Source organism: Octopus bimaculoides, chromosome 12 (assembly GCF_046866305.1).
Source record: "Octopus bimaculoides isolate indiv1 chromosome 12, ASM4686630v1, whole genome shotgun sequence".
Classification (NCBI taxonomy): domain Eukaryota; kingdom Metazoa; phylum Mollusca; class Cephalopoda; order Octopoda; family Octopodidae; genus Octopus; species Octopus bimaculoides.
In genome coordinates this window covers 64,857,490-64,883,266 of record NC_142939.1, presented here as the reverse complement: position 1 = coordinate 64,883,266, position 25,777 = coordinate 64,857,490, and the positions used below count along the sequence as shown (strand labels likewise).

At 37.8% G+C, this 25,777-nt stretch overlaps 2 protein-coding genes across 10 annotated transcripts in view; one reads left to right on the top strand and one right to left on the bottom strand.

Annotated features, from left to right (window-relative positions):
• The window catches only part of LOC106881029 (solute carrier family 35 member E2A), a 54,335-nt gene extending 38,283 nt beyond the window's left edge, over positions 1–16,052 (bottom strand). The window contains exons 1-2 of one of the 8 annotated variants that reach the window (XM_014931218.3): positions 15,737–15,922; positions 1,452–1,530 (exon numbers count right to left, since the gene is read on the bottom strand). In XM_014931218.3, coding sequence (XP_014786704.1) covers positions 1,452–1,488 — 37 coding nt within the window. In that variant the 5' untranslated portion in view covers positions 1,489–1,530; positions 15,737–15,922. Of the gene's footprint in view, positions 1–1,451; positions 1,531–8,984; positions 9,127–9,365; positions 9,754–15,736 lie in introns of those variants that run through there. The other 7 variants (XM_014931216.3, XM_014931217.3, XM_014931219.3 and 4 more) reach the window with 7 other exon arrangements.
• A 6,879-nt stretch (positions 16,053–22,931) lies between these two features.
• The window catches only part of LOC106881028 (ubiquitin conjugation factor E4 B), a 79,172-nt gene continuing 76,326 nt past the window's right edge, over positions 22,932–25,777 (top strand). For both annotated transcript variants that reach the window (XM_014931214.3, XM_052972224.2), the window contains exon 1: positions 22,932–23,269. In XM_014931214.3, coding sequence (XP_014786700.1) covers positions 23,246–23,269 — 24 coding nt within the window. In that variant the 5' untranslated portion in view covers positions 22,932–23,245. The remainder of the gene's footprint in view (positions 23,270–25,777) is intronic.

Below are 25,777 nucleotides of genomic sequence, written 5' to 3'. Positions count from 1 at the left end.
GACAGACAGGCAGAGAGAAAGAGGGACAGACAGGCAGAGAGAAAGAGGGAGGCAGACAGACAGACAGAAAGACAGAGACAGACAGAAATTAATATACTCCTAATTCTAGAGATTTAGATATGTCCTGTGACCTTTTAGAGCTCATAGTAGAAGCGAGAAGTAATGTTGTTTACGTACAGCGGCACTGGCAACGATCTTGCTTGAATGTCTTTACACGTGCCACCAGCACAAGTGCCAGGAAGGCGACACTGGGCACAGGTGCCATCATGATTTCGCTTGTCCCAACATATATATATATATATATGTTCTTTTCTACTTGAGGCACAAGACCCAAAATTTTTTGGGAGGGGCTCAGTCAATTAGATCAACCCCAGTACACAACTGGTACTTAATTTATCGACCCCAAGAGGATGAAAGGCAAAGTTGACCTTGGTGGAATTTGAACTCAGAATGTAAAGACAGATGAAATACCACAAAGCATTTCGCCCAGTGTGCTAACGTTTCTGCCAGCTCACCACCTTCAGAAGAGTCTTCATATAGTCTCATGTTCAGTCCTACATGGCACCTTGGGCAAGTCCCTTCTACTACAGCCCTGGGCTGACCAAAGTCTTGTGAATGGATTTAGTTGATAAAAACTGAAAGAAGCTTGCTGTGTGTGTGTGTGTGTGTGTGTGTGTGTGTGAACATATCCATGTCCTGACATCACATGATGATTGTAAACCAGTCTTCCATAAATCACATGTCTGGCCATGGAGAAATATTACCTTACTTGGAAACAGAAGCGGGTTGGTGACAGGAAGGGCATCCAGCCACAGAAAATCTGTCCCAACAAATTCCATCTGATCTATGCAAGTATGGAATGATGGACATTAATTAAAACGATGATAATGATGGTGTGTGTGTGTGTGTGTGTATGTGCGTGCACGCGTGTGTGTGTGTGTGTGTGTCATATGGTGAATGAGAAATTCACTTCACAACTACATTGTTCTAATTTTGATCCCACTGGACACCACCTTGTGTGTGTGTGTGTATCTATTGTCTTCTACTATAGCTTTGGGCTGAAAGATATTTTTGTAAATGGAATTTGGTAGATGGAAACTATGCAGAAGTCCAAGAAACACACACACACACACGCATGTGTCCATGTCTGTATTTGTGCTTCCGTATAAGACTGTACCCCACTGTATGACAGACCTTAACTCTAGAGGTTTGACAATTAGATCCCAATAAATACCATACACTCAGGTACTAGGGGAAGAGGGGGGTGGGGGTGATATAACTGAGTCGATAACCACTAAAGGAGGTGCCCCAGCATGGTCGCAGCGCAATGAGTGAAATTAGATAAAGCAAATTAGTGTAGTGGCAGCAGGGATGTAGGGTTCAAGGGAAGATAATCCCTCAAAAAAGCAGCAGCAGCAACAACAACTAATAACAACAACAACAAAACTTGCCCTCATTCTTCCCTAGCCTCTGACTTAAAATATTCATTTGGTTGCTCAAATTACATTAGAAATTAAACAAAAACAGCATCTAAAAGAAACAATAAAACACAAACATACATACATATATATAATGCTTTTGTTTTAATTAATTCATGTGCATATACATACACACACACATATATATACATACATATACATGTGTGTATAACACACACGCATACACACATATATATATATATTTATTATATATAAATAAGTAAAGCACAAAACATTTTCTGAAATGAAAATTAAATTGATAATTGTTTGCAAAGATCTGGGTATAGAAGATATATATTTCCTGTATGTAGGTATTGTTGTGGATGTGTATATGTGTGTGTGCACACACGCACATGTGTATGTGTACAAATTTATGTGTTAAGAGTGAACAAAAGTGTAAGGACAAGCATGTGTGTAGGTGAGTGCAAGTGTACCTGTTTGAAGGCTTTTAGCCCTGAGGTTGAGCCATTGCTGGCTTTCAGTCTGGTTTGCTTTGCTGTCGAGCCATGCTAGGTGCTGACTGCGCAGTCAGTACAATGAAAGACGTTCGCATCATTCCCAGCTGCCTAGCCCTTACCAAGTCCAAGATCATTCAGAGACGTGATTGACTTGGCAGTCATATCCAGTGGGCAATAATGTGGACACTTTAAGATGAATGTGAATAAAAAGTGGTATACACAGACACACACACACACACACATAGTGAACAGAGTCCATGAACAGCAAGAAAATAGTCTGAGTAGAATCAATCAGAGACATGCTGATTCAGACAGACAAGATGGTCAAGGAAGTGCCCAGATATAAATATGTCTGCTATGATAGACACCTCAAAACTTTTCCAACAAAACGTTGACTGGAATAAGGTGAAGACCTCTGTCAAAAGCCTAAGGATCTTGAGACTGGAGTAAATAAGATAGGGAGCATAAAAGCGAAAACTACCAATAGTTCACTGTCCCAAGTTTGCATGGGTCAGATGGAATTTGATGAGGCAGATTTTGTACAGCCAGATGCTCTCCCTATTGCAAACCCTCACCTGTTTCCAAGCAAGGTAATATTTCCGAATGGTCAGACAGAGTTTTCACACAAGACTGGAAATGAACAACTTTGCTTGTATGACAAGGATGCTCATTTACAACCATCATATGATGTCTAGACAAAGGTACAAACACATACACACAGAGGAAGGGGTGGGGTGCTGAAAAGTTCCTGGGTTTAAAGGTATTACTAAAGCCCTGGTTGGAGGCCCAGCATTCCAAGTTCTTTAACAGGGCTTAGAAAAACTGAAGGGCCACTGCAATAAGTGTGTCAATAGGTGAGAGAAATGTGCTGAATGAAATCATAATAGATCCTCCTGCATTTACTGTTATCCAAAGCCAGGAACTTTTCAGCACCCACTCGAATACACAGTCACACACACACACACACATGTATGATCAGCTTCTTTCAATTTCTATCCACTTACAAGCATTTAGTTGGTCCAGGGCTACAGCAGAAGACATTAGCTGAAAGTGCTGTGCAATGGGACAAAACCTGAAACCACAGATGAAACCAGACTCTTATTAACCACGTCTGCACTTAGGACTTGAAATAAAGTCCTGCTAGTTACAGTCTTCATGTTATACAAGACACTTCAATTAGAACAATGTAAATAATATGCTATGCACATAATTCACAAACCTCATGCTTACAAAACCCATTTCTTTGTCACTTGGCTGCATGCATCTGCACACATGCACATTTGCATGTGTGAGAGTGTGTGTGTGTGTGTGTGTGTGTGTGCATGCATGCCAAAAAGACCTAACCTACCCAATAAGATAGACTATATTCTCTGTTGGTCTGCCAGATAAAGTGGGACCAACCCATAACATCACAAAATAGATGCAAAAGTGACACACACACGAATGTATTGGAATAGACAAAAAGTCAAACCGAAAAAAAACATTTGAAACTTAATCTTCTAAGACGTGCATCAAGTTGCTGGGATATAAGAAGCTGTGACTGGCACAATTCTTTTGCTTACAAGCATTAAAACACTTTATGCTGCATCAGCAAAACCAACCTTCTTCCTATATGACTTTTGAGCTGAGGAAAATTCATGCTCACCCCTACCCAAGGTGTTTGTTTACTCTTTATCAATCACGATGTTTTGATTGATTGGAACAGCTTTCTTTTATCTAAGGGAACAATTATAAGCACTATTCATTAAGAAAATCAATATATATAGGTGCAGGAGTGGCTATGTGGTAAGAAGATTGCTTCCCAACCACATGGTTCCAAGTTCAGTCCCACTGCGTGGTACCTTGGGCAAGTGTCTTCTGCTATAGCCTCGGGCCAACCAAAGCCTTGTGAATAGATTTGGTAGGTGGAACTGAAATAAGCCCGTCATATATATATATATGTATATATTTATGTGTCAGTGTTTGTTCCCTGCACCATTGCTTGACAACCAATGCTGGTGTGTTTATATGCCTATAACTTAGCTGCTTGGCAAAAGAGACCAATAGAATAAGTACAAGGCTTACAAAAAATAAGCCCTGGGGTTGATTAGTTTGACTAAAGGCAGTGCTCCAGAAGTATTGGCAGAATTCGAACTCAGAACGTAAAGACAGACAAAATACTGCTAAGCATTTCGCTTGGCATGCTAAAGTTTCTTATTTCTTTACTGCCCACAAGGGGCTACACACAGAGGGGACAAACAAGGACAGACAAACAGATTAAGTCGATTATATCGACTCCAGTGCGTAACTGGTACTTATTTAAATCGACCCTGAAAGGATGAAAGGCAAAGTTGACCTCGACGGAATTTGAACTCAGAATGTAAAGACAGATGAAATACCAGTAAGCATTTCGCCCGGCGTGCTAACGTTTCTGCCAGCTCGCTGCCTTAAGTTTAAAAAAGATATTAAAGCTCTAAATATATACAGTTTACCCATCATGCAAATTATTGACAACTTCACATGTCACACAATAATGCAAAGACAGATAAAGTATCATATTATGGATGTAAAAACGATGCCATGCTTTACTCTAGCCCAATTAGGTGTGAGCAGAAGAGATAAACAAGGTGGGGAGGGGAGGGAAGAATGGTGACCATTCTGATGGCAGGTCAGGTTATAGATCAGCATGTGTGTGATGTGACGTGACCAACCAGACTATCAGATGTTGTTACACATTGCTGGCCACAATGCACTTTGCATCATTTTAACCTTCAAATGACACCACCATGCAAGCTGATTGAATGTGGGGGGGGGGGGGGACTAAAGCAACATGAAATTAAGTGTTTTGATTAAGGTCACAATGCACCACCTGGTCTAGGAATCAAACCTATGATCTCACGATTGTGAATGTACCAGCCTAACCACTAGGCCACACGTCTTCACATATATACATGGATACATCCACACACACACACACACACATTTATAAATATATATGAAAAAAAAAGCTATGATAAGGAGGGGGGGGGGGGGGTCACGATCTGAAGCGAAACTCTGACAAGATAATAACCACACGGTTCCGGGATCAGTTCCACTGTGCGGCACCTTGGGAAAGTGTCTTCTGGCATAGCCCCATGCCAACCAGAGCCTTGTGAGTGGATTTGGTAGAAGGAAAGTGAACGAAGCCCATTGTGTGTGTTTGTCTGTCTGTCTTCCAACACTGCTTGACAACTGGTGTTGGTGTGTTTATATCCCCCATAACTTACAGTTCAGCAAAGAATTTCTTCTTTATATCCAGGCTTATCCCCCATTTTTTTAGGGGGGGGGGGTAACCACAACAAGGCACACACCAGGTATTCCATTAATTTCCTTGCTCAAAGAGGTGATCCCTGTCATATGCTCAGGTTAAGGCATAGAACGCAACCCATAATATCAGCAGCGGGGCCCGACGGCTTATGCTGTTTTACCCCCAATGCACCATGCTGGTTCCGTACCCCTTTGAGCAACATCAAAGTCACTCATCCATCCACAAACACTCTCCAAGCTTTCCTATCATTTATAAACTCTCTTGCCTCTATCTCACTCCAACATCTCTAACCACCAAAGCTTTCCTCACTCAATCCATCCACACAAACCGAGGTCTGCCTCTGGTTCTGCTGCTGACCACTTCAGCCTTCATCACCCTCCTCATCCATTCTCTCCATGTGACCAAACCACCTCAACATTCATCTATCCATTTTGGTTGTTAGTTTTTTCTCTCATTCCTGTTCACAAAGAAATCGCTAGGAATAAGTACTAGACTTATAAAAATGAGCCCTGGGAGATGGCGAAGGCAATGTGTTCAAAAAACCCTTCAAGAAGTGCCCCAGCATGGTGACAGTCAAATGACTGAAACAAGATAAAGATTCAAAAGAAGGTGCTCGAGAAGATCATTGAGAATATCACCGACAGAAAGAAGAAGAAGAACAACAAATAGATCAAAGTATGTGCAACCAGGGGTGACCGATTGTCGAAGATTGAAAGAAGTCTTTGGAAACATTAAGAAGGCAAGTGGTTCCCATTTTGCTCTTACTTGTTTCTGTCACTGGGCTGTGGCCATACTGGAACACTATCTTGAAGGATTTATTTAGTCAAACAAATCGACCCTGGTGCTTATTTTGTTTTTTTAAAGTCTGATACCTAGTCCCTCAGTTCCTTTTGCTGAACTGCTAAGTTATATGGACGTAAACAAACCAGCACCGGTTGTCAAGCGGTGACAAACAAATAGACACAGGGCTACACTAGAAGACACTTGCCCAAGGTACTATGCAGTGGGACTGAACCTGGAACTATGTGGTTGGGAAAGAATATCATGTTCAGGGGGAGGGGGATGGAAGAAAAATGATGGTTCATGATGAAAAGGTCGATAGACGAATGTAAAAGCAGCGAGCGAGATGTCAACAATGGATTTGCACCAGACGTTTGTGAAGAATGGATATAGGCGTGGCTGTGAGGTTAAGAAACTTGCTTCCCAAGCATGTGGTCTTGGGTTCAGTCCCACTGTGCAGCGCAGCACCTAGGAAAGAGTCTTCTACAATAGCTCCAGTATGGCCAAAGTCTTGTGAGATTTGGTAGACAGAAACTGAAAGAAACCTATTCTGTGTGTGTGGGTCCACCACTACTACCGCCGCTTGACAACCGATGTTGGTTTGTTTACGTCTCCGTGACTTAGTGGTTCGGCAAAAAGAGCCTGACAGAATAAGTAGTCAGGCTTAAAAAAAAAAAAAAATTAAAATTCTATATCGATTTGTTCAACTAAACTTTTCAAGGAAAGTGTCCTAGCATGGCCACAGTCCAATAACTGAAACAAGATTTAAAAAAAAAACAAAAAAAAAAGATAATATCGAAAGTCGGACACAACTTGAGAACAAACAAGAAAATATTTGCAAAACTCGATAAGTTCGTATAACACCAAAAACGCTGGAGTTGGACAGAAATATACTATTTATTTAATAATTGCCAGTAAATTTGGTACCGATAGGGGAGGAACTTGGATAAATTTGACGACTTGCAGTTGTATCTAAAGTGAGCGAACATGCTTAGTCAGCAACTTGCATTTTTTTCAAGATTATGTTATTCATTAACACGTGTCGAATCAATAAGGGAGGCTATAACGTAGTCCGCTCGACCTGGTGGAAATAGCAGTCAAACCTGCGTCACAATCGCCCTATTGTTTTTGTTTTTTTCTCCCCTTTCTCTCTTTTTTAAGGAGAAAAGGAAAAAGACTGATGTATAAAATAAATGTGGTCTGAGATAAACCACGCCTGAAAATAACAGGAGACGGTTGTGGATGGAATGCTATTATTATCATACGTAAATTAAATTAGCGAGCGATCTGCGATAAAAAAAAAAGAAAAAAAAAAGCAACTAGATTCTAAATGAGCTATAGGCAACCAGCGGCCCGCGGGACTTTCTGAATGGCCCATCTAATGAAAAAAATTACCACCTGATGATGAACATGCAGCCCGTTCTTCGAAAAAGGTTGCCCATACCTGCTCCAAGTGTTCGCAGAAAAATTACCTTAAATCGCATTTTATAGCTTCAGAGGGGCGGAAATAGCCAAGGCGTTTTTTTTTTCTTTTTTAAAAAAGGTAAAATGATTGGGGCAGTCAAGCGTGATAAGAACGATTTTTATCGATCATAAGATCGGGTGAATCAGAACTGACCTAGGGTTATATAACATTACACGTGTTCACATCAGACACTGGCATTTTTTTTTTCACAAATAATTTCGTCACGTCGTCATCGACCCAATCATATATTGAAACCTCGTCATAGAGATGACAGCGAAATAGTGTAAATAAACGCTTTACAAGACAGACAGACACACACACACGTATATATAATCTCACAGGTTACATATACGTGCATACACAAACATTCATACATATATATTCAAAGAAAACAAGTCCTTATGTAAGCCCTACTCGAAAACGTTCCAACTCCGACCTCGAACTGTTGTGTAATGAGGGGGATCTGGCTGCTATTCCTAACAGGTCGAGCGAGCGACCATACGAGGAAGCTCGTTCGGTCGAGATTTCCTGCAATCGTTATGTAATTTCTGTTTAGCCCCAGGTCAGTCATGAGGGGAGTGAATCCAAAATCGAAAGACGTACCAGCCGTGACTATCCAGTGTTTTTGTATACTTAAGACTACACTGCCTAATGTGACCTTTTTAAAACGGTCAAGTATCATTTTGAGGGATTTCAGTTAGAATTTGCAGCTGTTTCTAGCACATCGAACTACAACATAGAGGCTCCTTGTTTTATCGTATAAGTTATAAATTAAAGACAGGTTATGTGTACATTATACACACATAGATACACACACATAATTACGCATACACATATGCACATGTAAATCTGTACACAGAGACATACTGAGTTCTGTTTTCCCGTTTATAAAATTGTGTGTATGTATGTACATTGATACGTATATGTGTGTGTGTGTATATATATATATATATAGGGGGATCGCCATATATGTATATAGCATAAAACGTGGATTCAGAGAACCGTGCGATCATCACAGAAAGCTCCGCTTACGGACTCGGCTACCAGTCCACATAGTAATCAATGACAAAGTGTAATGTCGAAAGTCCGCGTTGTGCGCGCGCGCACGTGTGTGTGTGTGTGTGTAATTATTTCTTATTAATTAGCTGCGAGACTACATAAGTAGCTGAAGGAGCTAAGTTTCGCATCAAAGCACTTACAGAGTTTACTCGTCGTGCTCTGGCACGACACTTAAGCATTTTGATTCAATCACACAGCTAATAATACACACACATATATGCAATTACACGTTCAACAGTATGTAATAGGAGATAGTAGTTTAGTTCAACAGTATTTAACAATATATATAGATATATATACACGTAACACACTCCTACATATAGCAATACATTGGTTGGTTATTGATAAACTATTTAAGTATTAGGAGCTGGAATTAAGAGTTCGATTTTATATATACATACATACATACATACATATACACACACATTATTATACATAATAAATTGGCTAATAATTACGATATTGTTGAGTGGAACCACATCTTGCCCTTTCTACCAAACTTCCGGAACAGCTTGTGTGGGCTGTCTTTAAACAGTGGCAGTTATGTGACACCAAACTTGTTCTTTTCTCTCTTTTTTAATACGTCTAGTGCATGTGTGTGAGTATATATACGCATGTATGTATACGTGTTTTCTTTTGTCACACTTTATACACATACATACGGGTGTGTATATGTGTATGTATGCGTACATATATGTATTTTCATTTGCCAAATTTGTGCGTGAGTTATATGTGTACGTGCATACATATATATATATATATATATATATATATATATATAGAAAGAGAGAGAGAGAGAGATAAAGACTTGTTTAAAATTTGTCCCTATAACTACTTACTGTTGTTGCCATGTAAATTCCAGGGGTACAACTGTGTTTCTTTATAAAAAAAGAAAAAGAAAATCTCATACACACACAATGGTTCTCTCTTTCATTTTCTTTCTCCACACACACGCACACACACACACACACACACGTATAGGACTACCGAGCATGATAAATGACCTTACCTATCCTAGACAACACAGAAATGACATGGGCGAGGCCGATCGACAGATATTTAACTACGGCTGCTCGTTTTTATTGTTCGACGAACATTATTAACCAGCGTTCAAGTATTCGATCTTACGATAATGATTATTGCTCTTGTTATTGCATAATAGCACCAAGTCAGACCTGATCTCGTCACCCTACGACATAAACATCCTATATGTACACACACACACACACACAACACACAAGGTGGCCTACTTACACATGTGTGTCGTCCCCACCCATTGACTGTCCCCTCATAACTTTCAGAAAAATGGATATTTCTTTAATGGAATTTTCTACATGTGGTAAGAAGTTTGTCCCCCCCCCACCACTGCTTGACAACCGGTGTTGACGTGTTTACGTCCCCGTAATTTAGCAATTCTGTAAAAAGCACTGGGACTGATTCGTTCAACTAATAACTGAAACAAGTAAAAAAACAAAAGGTAAATACCTTTCAGATGGTGTAAATTCCGATTACGTTTGAATTTAATGCAAAAAGAAGAACTGGTGGACACGCACACATTCAGGCGCACATTACGCTATTATGTACGAAATGAAATTTGAACTTTTGAAAAAGATTAAGTATCTGTGTGTATGCACGCCCACATTTTTCTTTTTTTGTTATTTTAAACTTTAAATTCCAATATAATCTTAATCTACACCACCTGGAATGTGTTTGCAGAAAATTTCATTGAAAAAACACATTCATTTTTCAGAAAGTTAGGGGGAAACAGAGCATTATTATGTGTGGGGTGCAGTGGAGCGAGAGACCAACAAAATTCCTGTAACATCGAAGATGAGCTGAAGGCAAGGATTATGGCAGCATTCACCAACTTAAATTTACTCTTTAATATTTCAAGATATTTTTACATAGCTTTGGTAAATATATCTGTTAAAATGAGATGCCAATATTACTTTCATTTTTGCTTTAGATGACAGTTTATTCATCGCACCATATATATATATATATATATATATATATATATATATATATATATATATATATATATATATTGTTGTACTTGGGGATGGTCATATTGCCAGTTTAGCCAATAAATATATATATAGGTTAGTGTGTGTCTATACATGTGTGAATATATTTGGCTATAAATCTTTCTCCTGCAGTTCAAATATAAAGCATGTCTATTTGTAAGCGGTGCAAAATTTGCCATTTCCTATTCAAAGACTTTGAAATGAACTTGGACTTTGCTCTCTCTAGAGAAGTTAAAGGAAGAAGCATTCATGTTGACATGCATGTACATTATAATTTCTTCCAACAGCACTGTCAAAACTCATGTCAGGTAGCTTTTAACAGGAGTACTACACTTTTTTTTGTCTCCACAAGTTTGTTCCTTATATATTGTAGGACAGATCCTGATGGAAAAACAATCAATATCATCATCTTTTAGCATCTGTTTTCCATGCTGGCATGGGTTGGACGGTTTGACTGAAACTTGGTAAGGTGGAGAGCTGCCACAGGCTCCAATCTGTTTTGGCTTGGTTCCTATGGCTGGATGCTCTTCCTAATACCAACCACTCCATTGAGTGTAGAGGGTGCCTTATATGTGTCACCAGCACAGTTGCCTTTTACATGTCACTAGCACTGGCCACAACAATGATTTCAGTTAACTTGGTGTGTCCTCTCAAGCACATCAAATTGCCAAAGGTCTCAGTTGCTTGACATCACCATTGTGAGACTCAACAACTAAAGATTATACTTCACCACCTCATCCCATATTTTCCTGGGTCTACCTCTTCTACAGGTTCCCTCCAATCTTTTTGCAAAAGGATCATACAGGAACAGTTTGAAAAAAATTGTAAGTGCTGTGCATCCTGACTTTGTGCAAGTTGAGGAAGACCAATAATGTGACATGCAGTAGTTGCTTGACTAAAATAAACCCACTGCCCATTTTCACCAAATGGACTGCATGCTGTTGAATGCTGGGATATTTTCATGAATGAGTAAGACAAAAAAAAAGTTCAGAGTCTCATTGCTGCTGAAGTTCTATTCTTGCCAGAATTGTGCTAACTTTACTGTAGTTCTTTTAGCCTATCGGAGCAAACATTGCACAATTAGATCCTCAGATGACATATTCACTTAACTTTGATGAAATGCAAAACTTGAAATTGATGTGTACAACATCTGCGACAAGGTGATGATGCCCAACTAAGCTATGGAAGCTCCTGTCTTCTGGTGTTCTTCAGTACAAAACATAACCATTTTCACCATTTGACATATTTATTGTCTTCCATTTAAAGTGAGTTCCTGTTGAGGGCTAATGGCCATATCCATGGCTGGTGCAAGATTCCAGCCAGACAGGTGATATGGTCATAAAACAGCGAGACAGACAGAGCTATAACAGCAGAGACAGGAGAAGTAGAGAATTATATCAGGTAACAAAAAGGCAAGCTAAGTGGCAGATCTATTTTAGTAAGAGGTAAAACAGAACATGAGGGGCTTGTCAATATTCTACAATGTGAGGACCAGCAGAGTGAAGTGTTCTGGATTGCAAGACAGTGTATCTGAAGAAATCATGAAATTGTGGGTGGATGGATAATGGCACACTTGGATTTAATGTTTCTATGATGATGATGAAAAGGAAGAGAGTTGGAAGTGCTATTATGAAAGGCCGTTAAATGTGGGAAATGCATATAACGGTTTCTCAACATAGACTCAAGAAGGGGGCCAGCCATTCTAGAAGGCTTTAGCATGATGTAGAAAGCAAATAAAGATATGAAAATAAGGAAAGTTCCTGATCTACCAGGAATTACCATTCAGATGTGAGCAGGATATGAGCGAGTTATCCATATTGTCAATCAGGCCGCACAAAAAGATATCACGTCCAATGACTGACATAGAAGCATTGTAGTCAAACTGTTACAAGGGTAAAAATGATGCATTGGAGAGAATTAATTACAGTGGTATCAAATTGCTACACCAAGTCATGAAAGTCACAGAAAGAGTTATAACTCAATTGATATGGGAGAAAGTTAGTGTAGATGGGATGAAGTCCAGTTATGTGCCAGGAAGAAGTCCTACTGATACCATCTTCTAAGTGAGAAATACTGAGATAAAAGTGAGCCACTGTACCTAGTATTTGTCAATCTGGAGAAAGCCTTTGACAGAGTCTGTCACTTGGTGATAGGACGTGCATTGTTTAAGTTGGAAGTAGAAGAATGGCTTGTGAGAATCATACAATCCAGGTATAGGGATGCTGTCAGCAAGGTGAGAGTTAGTAATGAGAAGTGATGAATTTAGTGAGCAGGTATTCCATCAGGACTCAGTGTTGATAAATAGGTGACTGAGTACTGAGCCCTGGCCATAGCATAGGAGATTAAAACTGGATGCCTCTGGGAATTCCTATATGCTGATGGCCTTGTTCTTATAGCTGAATCTGTGGTAGGATTAAAGAAGAAATTTCAGGTAGGGAAGGAAAACCTGGAATCAAAAGACTAAGTTAGCTTAGCAAAGACTAAAGTATTAATACATAACAAAAGAGACAGGGCCCTGCAACCATAAGGAAACTGGCCTTGCTCAATGTGTAGAAATCCAATATGGTGTACCGAATGCACACTATGAATACAAAAGAGATACAGTGGGATCGTGAGCAGTTAAAGATGTTCAGATGCAATAAACACTAAGAGTGCATGAGAAATAGATGCTCTCAAGTGCCCAGGAGGATCCCTAGAAATTGTAGATGGTTTCTGATATTCAGATAACTTAATTAGCAGTAGTAGAGGATATTCTGGAAACATAGTAGCTGGTATAAGAACAGTTTGTAGAAGGTTTAGGAAGCTGCATCTGTTGGTAACAAGGTACACTGTATGATGCTTGTCTTTTGAACAGCAATGCTTCATGGTAGGTAGTAAGATGTGGGCTGTGAATGTAGAGAACCTTGCAAAGATTAGAAAGAAATTAAGCAAATGTGTTCTGCTGGATGTACTATGTCAGAGTGCATGAATGACAAAGTACAGGTGCTAAGCATGAGAGGAATCAGATGTGGTGTGGAAGAGAAAAGATTTTGGTGTGTATGGATGAAGATAGTTGTGTAAACAAGTGCCACTTGCTTGTAGTGGGTGGAACCTAGAATAGGGAGACCCAGAAAGGTGTGAGATGAAGTGGTGTAAGTTGAGCCTCATGAAGAGAATAACAAAGGACCAAGAAAATTGGTGATATGCAGTGCATTGAGAAGACCTGCCTAGCTATGCTATTAAAGCATAACTAAAATTCTTAAAGAATAATGTGAATGCACACAATTGAGGTTGTTGAAACATGTATATGTACACGATTGGGTCCCTCACCCCATGTCTTTGCGAAGACTGTAACTTGCTGTTATTTCACCATTCTCCTCCTTACCTCATTCACCCAGACAACTGAGTCCCACACCTGAATCACTGCCTATTAACATCCATCCCTCATTCTTACTGTTACCTGCACCTAGATTTACCATCATTTTTAACACTGGTTACCACCATCCCTGCTTTACTCATCTCTCACTCTTCCTCCACACCCTTGCAACCTTTAGCCCTGCCTTAAAGCAGCATTCTGATGCTGTAAATAATGAAATTACAGCCTCATGCTATGTTTTATATCACAATTTCTGTACTGCCAGTCACCACTTCCTCTCTGCTAAGCTAGTCCCAATTGACATCCATCCATCCATCATTTTTATACCCCCCACCCCTACTTAGATTTACCATCGATCACCACTCTACTCCTGTTTCACTATTCACATACACATCTGGCCACCTCCAACCCATGCTTATATCCATCTCTCACTCCCCCCTCACCTCACACTCTTACAACATTACCCACCTCTGCCGATCCTCCTGTCTCCATGTTTCCTTCCATTCATCTTCTTCAACATGTTACCTTGAGGGTATGTTCTAGCAACCTACCACCACCAAATTTACCTTCGTCGTGCCACTGAAGTCACCCACATCCACCCATGTAAAATGCAAAATAGCCATGAATCATCTCCACAACAAACCGGTCCCTCGTTCTTTCATCATACATTAACTTCTCGACAGCTTGCATACAGCAACCACCCTATTATCTATTCTCTCTTTCAGGTGAGGAATCTCTTCGGTCTGGCGAGTTACAAGGTGTTTGCATGAGTGCTGGGGCAATGAAAATAGCGCCCTGTATGCTCTGTAAAGTAGTTGGCCTTCGGAAAGATACACAGCCATAGAAACCATGCCAAAACAGACACTGGAGCAAGAAGCTGTACTCTCACCTGTTGGAGCGTGTCTAATCTTCCAACCCATGCCAACATGGAAAGCGGACGTAAAAATGATAATGAAGAATATGTGTCGTGTGTGCGTGCGCGCCACTGACATGCAATACATGCTACATAATATATATATATATATTTGTATGTATATATATATATATATATATATACACACACAAATATATGCCAGACATACAATATATATATAAACATTTGCAACATATATATATATACACACAGGTATATTTGCCGTACACGCCATATATATATATATATATATATATATGTATAAATATATTGCATACATAAAATTTAGGAGCAGAACTGCATCTACCGTTCCGCCAAAGCCACACTGTACCGTTTTTGTTTTTGTGTTTGTCATTTATTTTTCTTTGACAGACCAAACTGAACATGCTGTAGAAGACAGTTTGGATATATGGTTAGACTGACAACGTGGCGAGTTGGAATTATGTCAGAAGATACAATACTACCGAGAATTACCACGACCCAGCGCTTAAAGCAATGTCGATAGTTAAACAGACAGCCCTCAAGTAAAACTAAAGAATTTTACATAACCGCTACAATATACACGTACGTGTGTGTGTATGTATGTATATATATATATATATATATATATATATATATATATACATTTACGTTCACACACCTCTCTATATGTTATATTAGGTTTTAGCCATTACGGCCGAATATATAAGCATATATATGTATATATATATACACACGCAATTATATATACTCTATATGCATTTATTTATGTCTATGAGAATTTTCTAAACATCACTTCAAATAATTCTCGTGTCAAATGAAGATTAGCATGGATGATAAACAGATAGATAGATAGATAGATAGATAGATATATTTAATCTATCATGAGTAGCGACGTTTTTTGAGTAATATAATGATGAGAGATCCAATACTTACCGGTTCACATGAGTGGTCTGTGTCTGAAGAACACGCATAAAACAAGGCGTATAGACCTTGTCCAAGGAATCACACAGGTCACAAAACTATACCAACCAAACTAAAACAACTCAACTCACTCAGACATCTTATTTATTCCGCCATGTTGTTGCCTTGTTTTCCTTTTCTTTTTTTCCTTTCGCTTTTTCTTTTTCCTCTTTTTATTTATTCATTTATTGTGGCATAGCTTCCGCCCCGCCGCCGCCACTTTATCCTCCTCCTCCTCCTTTTTCTCCTCCGCAGCCACTGCCGTCTCCTTCACTTCCTCTTCTATCATTAACCCGCCGCCGCTTTTTCACTCTCTGCCTACCGTCACCGCCGTCGCCCTAGTAAGCTTATAAAGAAAGGTCAACGACTAAACACTTCCTGTGTCATACACACGCATGCAAAATATACAAACGCATGCATACACACACACACACACACACACACACTGATGTGTGACGTCATCTTTCTTCTTTGCTGAAGGAATTGCCATTTAATTTTCTTAATACTTCTGAACTAATCAAGGCGATCTTGGATTATAACATCCTGTTTATACTTTCACAAAAGTAGTTTTCATTTTCTCTAGGGACTTTCTATCGGTAACTTATTAGCTTTCACTTTTGTTGCTGTTTACTTCGATCTTTAGTTACGACCGAAATTCTTAATCCAAGAGAAATTTCCTCGGAAGATTGTTTATAGATTGGAAAATTCTTGGTCAGTATTCGTCGTGTTTTCGATCAGTTAATTTTCCTCAATGTTGAATTTAAGGATGCTAATGTTTTTGTTTAACATAAGGCTGTTTATGTTGTGTAATAGTGTTGTGTACAAGATTACTTTCTTATTTGGAAAAACAGCGATAGTAATCTGGTTACAAAGTTGAAATACAGGAAAAGGCTTATGAAACAACATTCATCTCGGATCACAAGTCGTCTTTGCTGAGCACAACAAGTTTGCGTCAGTTTACTACTAGAAATCTCAGTACATCAATTAATTCTTCTTGGACATTTGTCCGTGTTTTTCTACACAGTTTAAAACACTGTCTCTGCTAGCAGGACAGTTTTGTATGCATTCTAGAGAACCAGCTGTTACCCAGTGAACGTTTAGAGTTTGGTAACATGTACCATGCTTTCGCTAATTGTTTTAGGTGCCTATGTAGTCATGAGCAGACTAGACATTTTCTCAGCCCTCCCACCTTTTGTTACGTCCGAGGTGTAACAAACAGCTGGAGGGGGAGAGAGAGAGCTGCACCCAGTGATACTCATTTTTAGCTGAGTTGACTGGAGCAATGTGGAATCAGGTGCATTGCTCAAGAACGTAACACACCGCCGGTCCAGTTGATCGTGAATCAAATATCCCAAGCACTAGGCTATTTAACTCCAGATTTGGGCAAACCTTCACATGTGTGCTCCACCCCACAACTTTGTTGCCTCATAACTTCCAGAAAACTGGGTATTTTTCAATGAAATTTTTTACAATTACACTTTAGATGGTGTAGATTCAGAATATATCGGAATTTATGTTGAGAAAATATTTCCGATGGTGGGGTGATGAGTTTCGGAAAATTCACAGGAGTTGGCTTTGTTTCCTCATAACTTTCGGAAAAATAGATATTTTTAATGAAATTTTCTACAAGTACTCATCGTTATTTAATATGAAATAGAAGATTCGTGAGTGGACATACATACGTTCTGACATCACAATTTTTTTTTAAATTTCCATTTTCATTTTGTAGATATATATACTTTGTGTGTCAGTATGTATGTGTACGAGTTCTCTAGTTTTGTTTTTCACATTAAATCCCAATATAATCGTAATCTGAAAGGTATTTATATAAAATTTCATTTTAAAATACCCATTTTCCTGAAAGTTACGAGGGAACAAAACCGATTCGTGGAATTTTCCGAAATTCCACTCCCCACTCACGAAAAAACAAATAAATATTTTCACAGCAAATTTGATACAATCGGAATCTACACACCTGAAGCATATTTGGTGAAAATTTCATACAAAAATATCCATTTTTATTTTTTTGGAAAGTTGTGGAGGTTGCAGGGACATGTGGAAGTATACTCTCATTTTCAGGTGATTAGACTGTACCAACGTGGAATGAAGTGCCTTGCTCAAGAATGCAATGCCCTGCTGGTCCAGAAATTGAACCCATGATAATGTGATCATGAGCCGAACACCCTAGGCCATGCAACTCCAGATTTGTATAAATAACAAAATTTGCACACACACACAGACATACATACATGTGTATGTACATACACATGCACGCTGGCACACATATGTGCACAAACAGACAAAAGGAACACAGCTCTGATAACGGAGAATCATCATCCGTTGACAAGGATGCAAAAGCAACGAAAATTTTTGAAAAGAAAAAATATAAATAATAAATGAGTGGAAATTGAACTGGTGAGTGTGTTAGATATTAAAGCAGTATGACTCCCCAGCCGTAACAAAATTTACATTTTCAATGAGAAGACATTCATCAGCCCCATCATATAATTTAAGAAGATACACTCCCATATTTTTCACACTGGTGTGGTTTAGGAAAAAAGCTCATAAAAATAAAATTTATCAAACAAGCTGCGAATTCATTTGTATATAATTCCAGTGAATTAGCAGAACTACTGGCAAAATGCCTACAGTGGTTAGTTATGGCCATTTTCGTTCTGAGTTCAAATCCAGCCTATCTTTTACCTGTTTCACTCATTACCCTAACCACTTAGCCATGTACCTTCACACACACGCACGCACACACACACACACACCACACATATAGTTTACAGATTCAATATACATAGAATCAACCAAAATAGTACTCCATCCAGTGAGAGATAAATATCAATTTCAATACACAACTGATAAAGTTACCAATAGTTTCATACTATTATATTACTTGAACATGCATATTTATAAAATATGCCATGTATCTTAAAACAATTTTTCAGACTCTATTTATGCGTTATATATATTTTGACAACAACAAGGATACTGTTAGTTTGCGAGACTATGGATCTGCAGTTGGGAATTCTTGCTTCAGCAGTGGCAGCTTGTGTACATTCACTGCGAATCTGCAGCATCCCCTATTTCCACTCGATATTATCGGTAGCATTCAATATAAAGAGTCCTTTCTTTATACTTGTACATTATATGATCCTTAAGCTTAATGTCAGTAGCTATCCCCTAGTTTATGAAAAAAATCCTTGGATAGAACTGTGCGCTTCACAGTTCCAGCGATGCGGAGTTTGGCTGCTGTGCACATACTCACATGTCAGTCCTTTGCTGTTCTCAGAACTTTGCTTTTCAGTTTAGCCTATAGCAAGACTCAAAACTGAGTCATCAAATTACTGAGTTGAAATCACGGCATAGCAACAGCTTTTGAAATCTGTTTTAATGGCTATTTACTCAGTCTAATGGGTAGCACTTAATGTTATGGAGACAGGCTGCTACGACATGAACCCATTTTGAATATTTTCTCGTCCTGGAAACTTAATTACAGAGCCCTCTGAATCAAATATTTATAAAAGTACAGAATTATTTTTTCCATTGTGTTGACTTTGTTGTTGGAATTTCTAACGCATGAATAACACGTGTGTAGCCCCTTGTGGGCAGTAAAGAAATAAGATACTGAAAGAAGCCCATCGTGTGTGTATATATATATATATATATATATATATATATATATGAGTTCCTTTCGAGCTTTGGACCTCACGGAGGCAAAGTAGCTGAGTTCCTTTCACAGAGGCAATGACTGAGACCTTTGACATTATGTTGTAGTTGAGAAGAAAACCCATCAAGCTAAGCAAAATCACAATCGTAGCAGATACTGGCATCACACAAATGGCACCCATGGTGGTGGCACATAAAAGCACCCATTACAGAGTGGTTAGTGTTAGGAAGGGCATCCAGGCAAATAGAAAACCATACCAAATCAGACCGGAGTCTGGTGCAACCTTCCAGCTTCCCATCCTGGTCAAACTATCCAACCCATGCCAGCATGGACAACGGACGTTAAATGATAATGATGATATATATATATATATATATATATATAGGCGTCTTTCAGTTTTTGTCTACCAAGTTCACACACAATGCTTTCGTCTATAGACTGTGGATCTGTTTCACCAACCACATTGCAGATGTGATGGAGATTCTGACACTTCAGAAATGAAAGTGAAAGTAGCAACGTGTATTTTTTCAACTCTCAGGTTAGTCCGAATTGAGCGAATCTATGGCCATGGCTATGCGTTCTAGCCATGACCATCAGTCAGTCTTCTTTTCAAGCATAGTGTATCTAAGACTACATTATTCAATGTGTCCTTCTGCTTTATGACAGGAGTGGTATTTTATTTAATTGAACAGAAAATCAGTTTCAAGAAGGAAAATATCTCATTTTAAATTAAAGCAACCAAATTAAATATTTTAAGTCACTTGTTAACTAGTACATGAATTGTATGCAACAACTATACAAATTATATAACCTTTTCTAATATAAACATTAAACCTGAAATTCTGAAGGAATGAAGTTAGTCGATGACATAGTCCCTAGTGCTGGATGATAGGCAAAGATGACTTTCGTGGAATTTGAACTTGAAACGTAAAAACAGACGAAATGTTAATAAACCTGAAGAAAAAAAAGAAAAAAAGTCACGTTGTATTTAATATTCTCAACAAAATAATGGAAAAGATTACATCAATGTTTTATTGAAACTTTTCTAGTTTCTTTTAGAACCATTTTATTGAACCTTGAAGGGATGGAAAGCTAAATATTGGTTTCGAATTTTGACACAAGGCCAGCAATGTCAGGGGGTGGGTAAGTCGATTATAGTTACTCCAGTGATCAACTAGTACTTATTTTATCGACCTTCACAGGATGACGGGCAAAGTCGACCTCGGCGGAATTTGAACTCAGAACGTGAAAGACGGACGAAATATCGCTAAGCATTTCGTCCGGCGTGCTAACGCTTCTACAAGCTCACCGCCTTCTTTTAAAGCTAAATATTAGAAGTTCAACAGTTTTTGAAATAAAGATGAAGGGACATAACTCAACTACTTCAAAGACATTTTGTCAGACGTCCTGTCACTATTATGTCTAATAAAATAGAAATAATAGTTAATATCAATTTTATCAATAATATTTAAAAAGTGATGAATAAAGTTGTAATTGTTTTTTAATCAAGATCACCTTTTGACATAGCAAGCAACCTTGGGAAATTTTTCACGAAATGATGCTGCTATTTCTAGCATATAGAAAGACCAGCTATAGGTTTACTGAAGAGCCTAAAAATAGAAGTAGAAAGTCAGAACTGGTTTACGGAAACGGTAATTTTGGAGTAACAGTAACAAAGGTCGTTTTAGTAGTAAAAGTAGAGCTAGTAGTACTAACGATAAAAGTAATAAACTAGAAATATTTCACTCGTTGTTAACATAATAGTGTAACTTTAGCACTTCCGGTTTGTGAAAACAGTCAGTAAACAAATAGCGTCAGCTGTTATAGTAGTACATGTGATAATAATAGTAAAAATTATATAATAGCAGTTGTAGTAATCGTAAATACGAAAATAAATAACATATATATAACCAAAATAGTCGTATTGATGTTAATAATTGAAATAAGGATGGCACTTCCGGTTTGTGGAATATATAATGATTTCAAATTTTGTCACAAAAGTCAGGAAATTCGGGTGAGTTCGTAAGTCGTTTGCATCGGCTCTAGTGCTCAACCGGTACTTATTTTATCGACCCGAAAAGGATGAAAAGTAAAGTTGACCTCCGTAGTATTAGAATTCAGAAAAGTAACGACGGGTGAAATACCACTATGCATTTCGCCCCGCGATGACAGTAACAGAAATAACGGTTGCTGGTAGAATTAGTGAAAATTGTAGTAACAGTAGAAATAGTTGCTACTGTAGTGACAGGGTAACCAAAAGTAAATAATATAGTAAACGTAGTAGTTGCAGCTTGGTTAGCCGAGTAGTTCCGGTTTGTGAAAGATGTAATACAGTACCGGACAAAATTCCGGCATGCTTGGAGCCGGAAGTATTCCGGATTTCTGGATTTTCGGTTTTCTGGAGACAGCACGTATATGTATAATATGAATAAACTATGAAAAGTAAAGAACTAAATCGTATTTTACAAATTCAAATTAATGTACTTCTAAAGTAGGGTCTGTTCGATATTTATTAATCCCTTTAAAATCCTTAAAATATATCATATAGTACCATATATTCACTATAATGTTCATAGGATGAAAATTAAACGACAAACATGAGTTCATTTGGGAGATACAGGTACAAATTTACACACTTCTAAAGCAGAATATGTTTGATCTCTATCGATCCACATAAAAACAAACTAAAGAACAAAATCATGTTAAATAAGAATGGTGGACGGTTTGGCAGAACCTGACAAGTAGGAGAACCTCATTCTCCACTGTTGATTTTGGCATTATTTCTACAACTAGATACCCTTCCACATGCAAATTAACCGACTTCAAAAACAGACTCTGTTTATGCAGTTCACAATATAGTGTACTGCACTGTATTCCCCAATTTCTGTAATCCTCACAAGAAGTCTGATACTGTATATTTCTAAGGATGATTATAATGATGATGGTGGTGGTGTTAGTTGTAAAATGTCATGGTAGGAGGTAACGTCTGTCTGTCTCTCTTTCTCTACCCTCCTTTCTCTTTTACAGGTGCTGAGAAGTATTTACTAAACACAGTATGATATACTGCATGATGTAGCAAATTATTTCCGGATTTCTGGAAGCCGGATAAGAAGTTCCGTACTGTACGAGAATAGTGTTGACAGAAATAACAGTCGTTGTAATAATAGTAAAAGTAGAACTACTAGTAGTGCTAGAAAACAAATTGTAAAAATAGTAATAAAAATAAATAGGAAAAGTTGTAGTGAAACGAAGTTGCAGAAATGTTAAGGTTAGTAGTTCCGGTTTGTGAAAGAGGTAATGCTAGTATAATATTAATAGAAATAACAGTCGTTGTAATAATAATTATAATAATAGTAAAAGCGGACCAAGTAGTAGTAGAAAACAAGTTACGATAATGGTAATGGTAAAAATAAATAGTAAAAGTAGTTTTAAAAATAGTTAGCAAGGTCAGGTCAATAGTTCCGTTTTGAAAAGCGGAAGTGACGTTCAATTGTGTATAATAAAGTCATTCGTTGTCTTCTGCTGCCTTCTTTGACACAGAGGACCCCTTCCAACATTTTTTTTTGTAACAAAAAAAATCTTCTCCTTTTTGCCTAACTTCGTTCGTCTCGTTGAAAAAAAAAATATAAAAACCAACTAACAAAACACAGCGAAGCTTAGTGGAACCGTCCCCGTTAAGGGCCAGCAAAACACACACAAAAAAAAGGACCCCCAAAACAAAACAAATACAAGTGGAGCATTGAGATAAGAGCAGCAAAAGTTGAAGAAACGGCTACACGGTTCTATATCAACAGGAGGTGTTCGGTATGAGTGAACTAACTCCAGATGAGGTAGGAATCCAAAATGAATAACAACAAGCTGCAGTGCTAACCGTTATTTTCACACACTATATATATATATATATATATATATATATATACACATACACACACACGCTCGCATCTATAATATATAGGCTTACACATCTGTATATGTGTATGCCTACGTGTATATATATATACATACATACATGTCTACGTATATATGTACACATATATCGATGCATGTGTGCATATGTTTGTGCATGTATATATATGTCAATGCATATATGTATGTATATATATATATATATATGTCAATGCATATATATATGTATATATATATATGTCAATGTATATATGTATATGTCAGACGAAATATATATATGTGTGTGTGTGTATATATATATATATATATATTTATATTTACACTGACGATATGTTAGTGTGTGTTTATATGTATATCAATCTATATGTATATATATATATATATGTGTGTATGTGTTTGCTTCTGTTTACCATCTTTGTCTCAGTTTTTTTATGTCAGAGGGACTGACTCGTCTTGCCTTTTGCTATCTTTGCTTCATATTTCGTTATTTGTTTGAAACAAACAGAATAAATGGTTAAATTTGTCAATCTCTCTCTCTCTCTTCCCATATCAAACCCTTGTCTTTCATGTCTCTTACTCTACTTAAAAGCTTTCGGGTCTGACAGTAGAAAACACATAGAACTAGGTTGGCTAAGAATACTAATGAATTCAAATTTCATTTTTGACGAAACTATAATATAACAACTCTTGTCTGCGACGACAGGGAATCGTCAACTCAATACAAACTGCAACTAACCGTTATTTTCACACTAATAATGTGTGTGTGTGTATATATATTTCTACAAACATATATGTATTTATGTCTGTATTTACTTTATCCTCTGTTTCTCTATTCGAGACTTGTATCTTGCTTACGATCGTGTCTTGTTTCTTGTTAACGAAACAAAAATGTTCAAGTTTGTCTTTTTTTCTCTCTCTTTCTTACTCTGTCTTTTCTTTTTTTTTTTTCCGTTTCTCTTTTTAGCAATCCAAACCTTTTCCCCCGACTTCACCAACTGTACTTCAGTTTTCGTTAGGATTATATATATATATAATGTGTGTATATAGATGTGTTTAATTAAACGCGTAGCTATGTAGATGGATGAAATCAAATTTCATTGTCTTCGTGGGGCCTCTGGGTAATAAGATCGCCCCTAGATTGTGAAAAAGCAACAACACAAACACACAAAAAAATTAAAAATAAACAAATACCCCAGACCCGAAAATTAAGCCAGAAAATAAAACAACAAAAGGTAAATGATGGATGTGTGCGTGCGTATGTCTATCTATCTATCTATCTATCTATCTATCTATCTATCTATTTTCTTTTTTGTTTATATATCTCTGTTGCTGTTTAGCTCCTTTGATATTTTGGTTATCAAAGGATCCTCATTTGATGGGGAAGATGGTCATCGTAGGATTCGCTGGACAACCTTGCCCGAACACACCTGCGCTCAAAGTCATTTCAACTGTGACCATCCTGTCTTTTTATGATTATATATTTTGGACCACATAATTTAGCGTGCCGTTAGTAGAGTGTGATTCGAGGACGTTTCATTGCTATTACATATACCAAATGAAGTTACCACCACGGAGAAGCCCCCACCCTTTTTTTTAACCCCTGGCTGAAACTGTGTATAGTTTTGGAAAAATAAACAGTGAAAAATGATTTCGTTAGATAGAAACCTGTTTAGATTAACAGTTAATGTGGTTAACAATGCAACCTCTACCTGGTACGAGACCTGTTAGAAGTCGCAGCCAAATCTCACTCAAATAACAGCCACCATCATAAATGAGGACATTTTGTTTTTGTGTAATGTAATGGATGGGGTTGTCTTGAAAGAAAACGAGACGAGATGGTCTTCGCTTGAATGACTTTGATCATCGGCCTTACACGATCAGGTCGTATTTTGCCTGCATGCATGCATGTACATATTGATGCAAATATATGTGTGTGTGTGTGTGTGCGTGCGTACATTGTTTACATATGTGTTCATATTTGCTTATGTGTGTATATACATCTTCACGTATACATATATAAGTTGCTTACATACACATTGAGGCATATGTGTGTGTGTATATATATATATATATATATATATATATATATATATATATATATATATATATAATTCGAAGTCTACAGTATTATATATGTATCCATCATTGTCGATTTTACCACTTAGTTTCGCGCTAGGAGTACAGCGGAATGTTAGGTATATACATGTATGTGTGTACACGTACACACACATACAGGAACGGCATCCAGCCATAGAGACCATACTAAAGCAGACAGTAGAGATTGGTGCAGAATTCTGTCATGCTAGCTCTTGTCAAACAGTCTAACCCCTGCCACCTTGGAAAGCGGACGTTAAATGATGATGATACACACAAACACACACACACATTATATATATATATATATATATATATATATATTCCCTCATCATTTC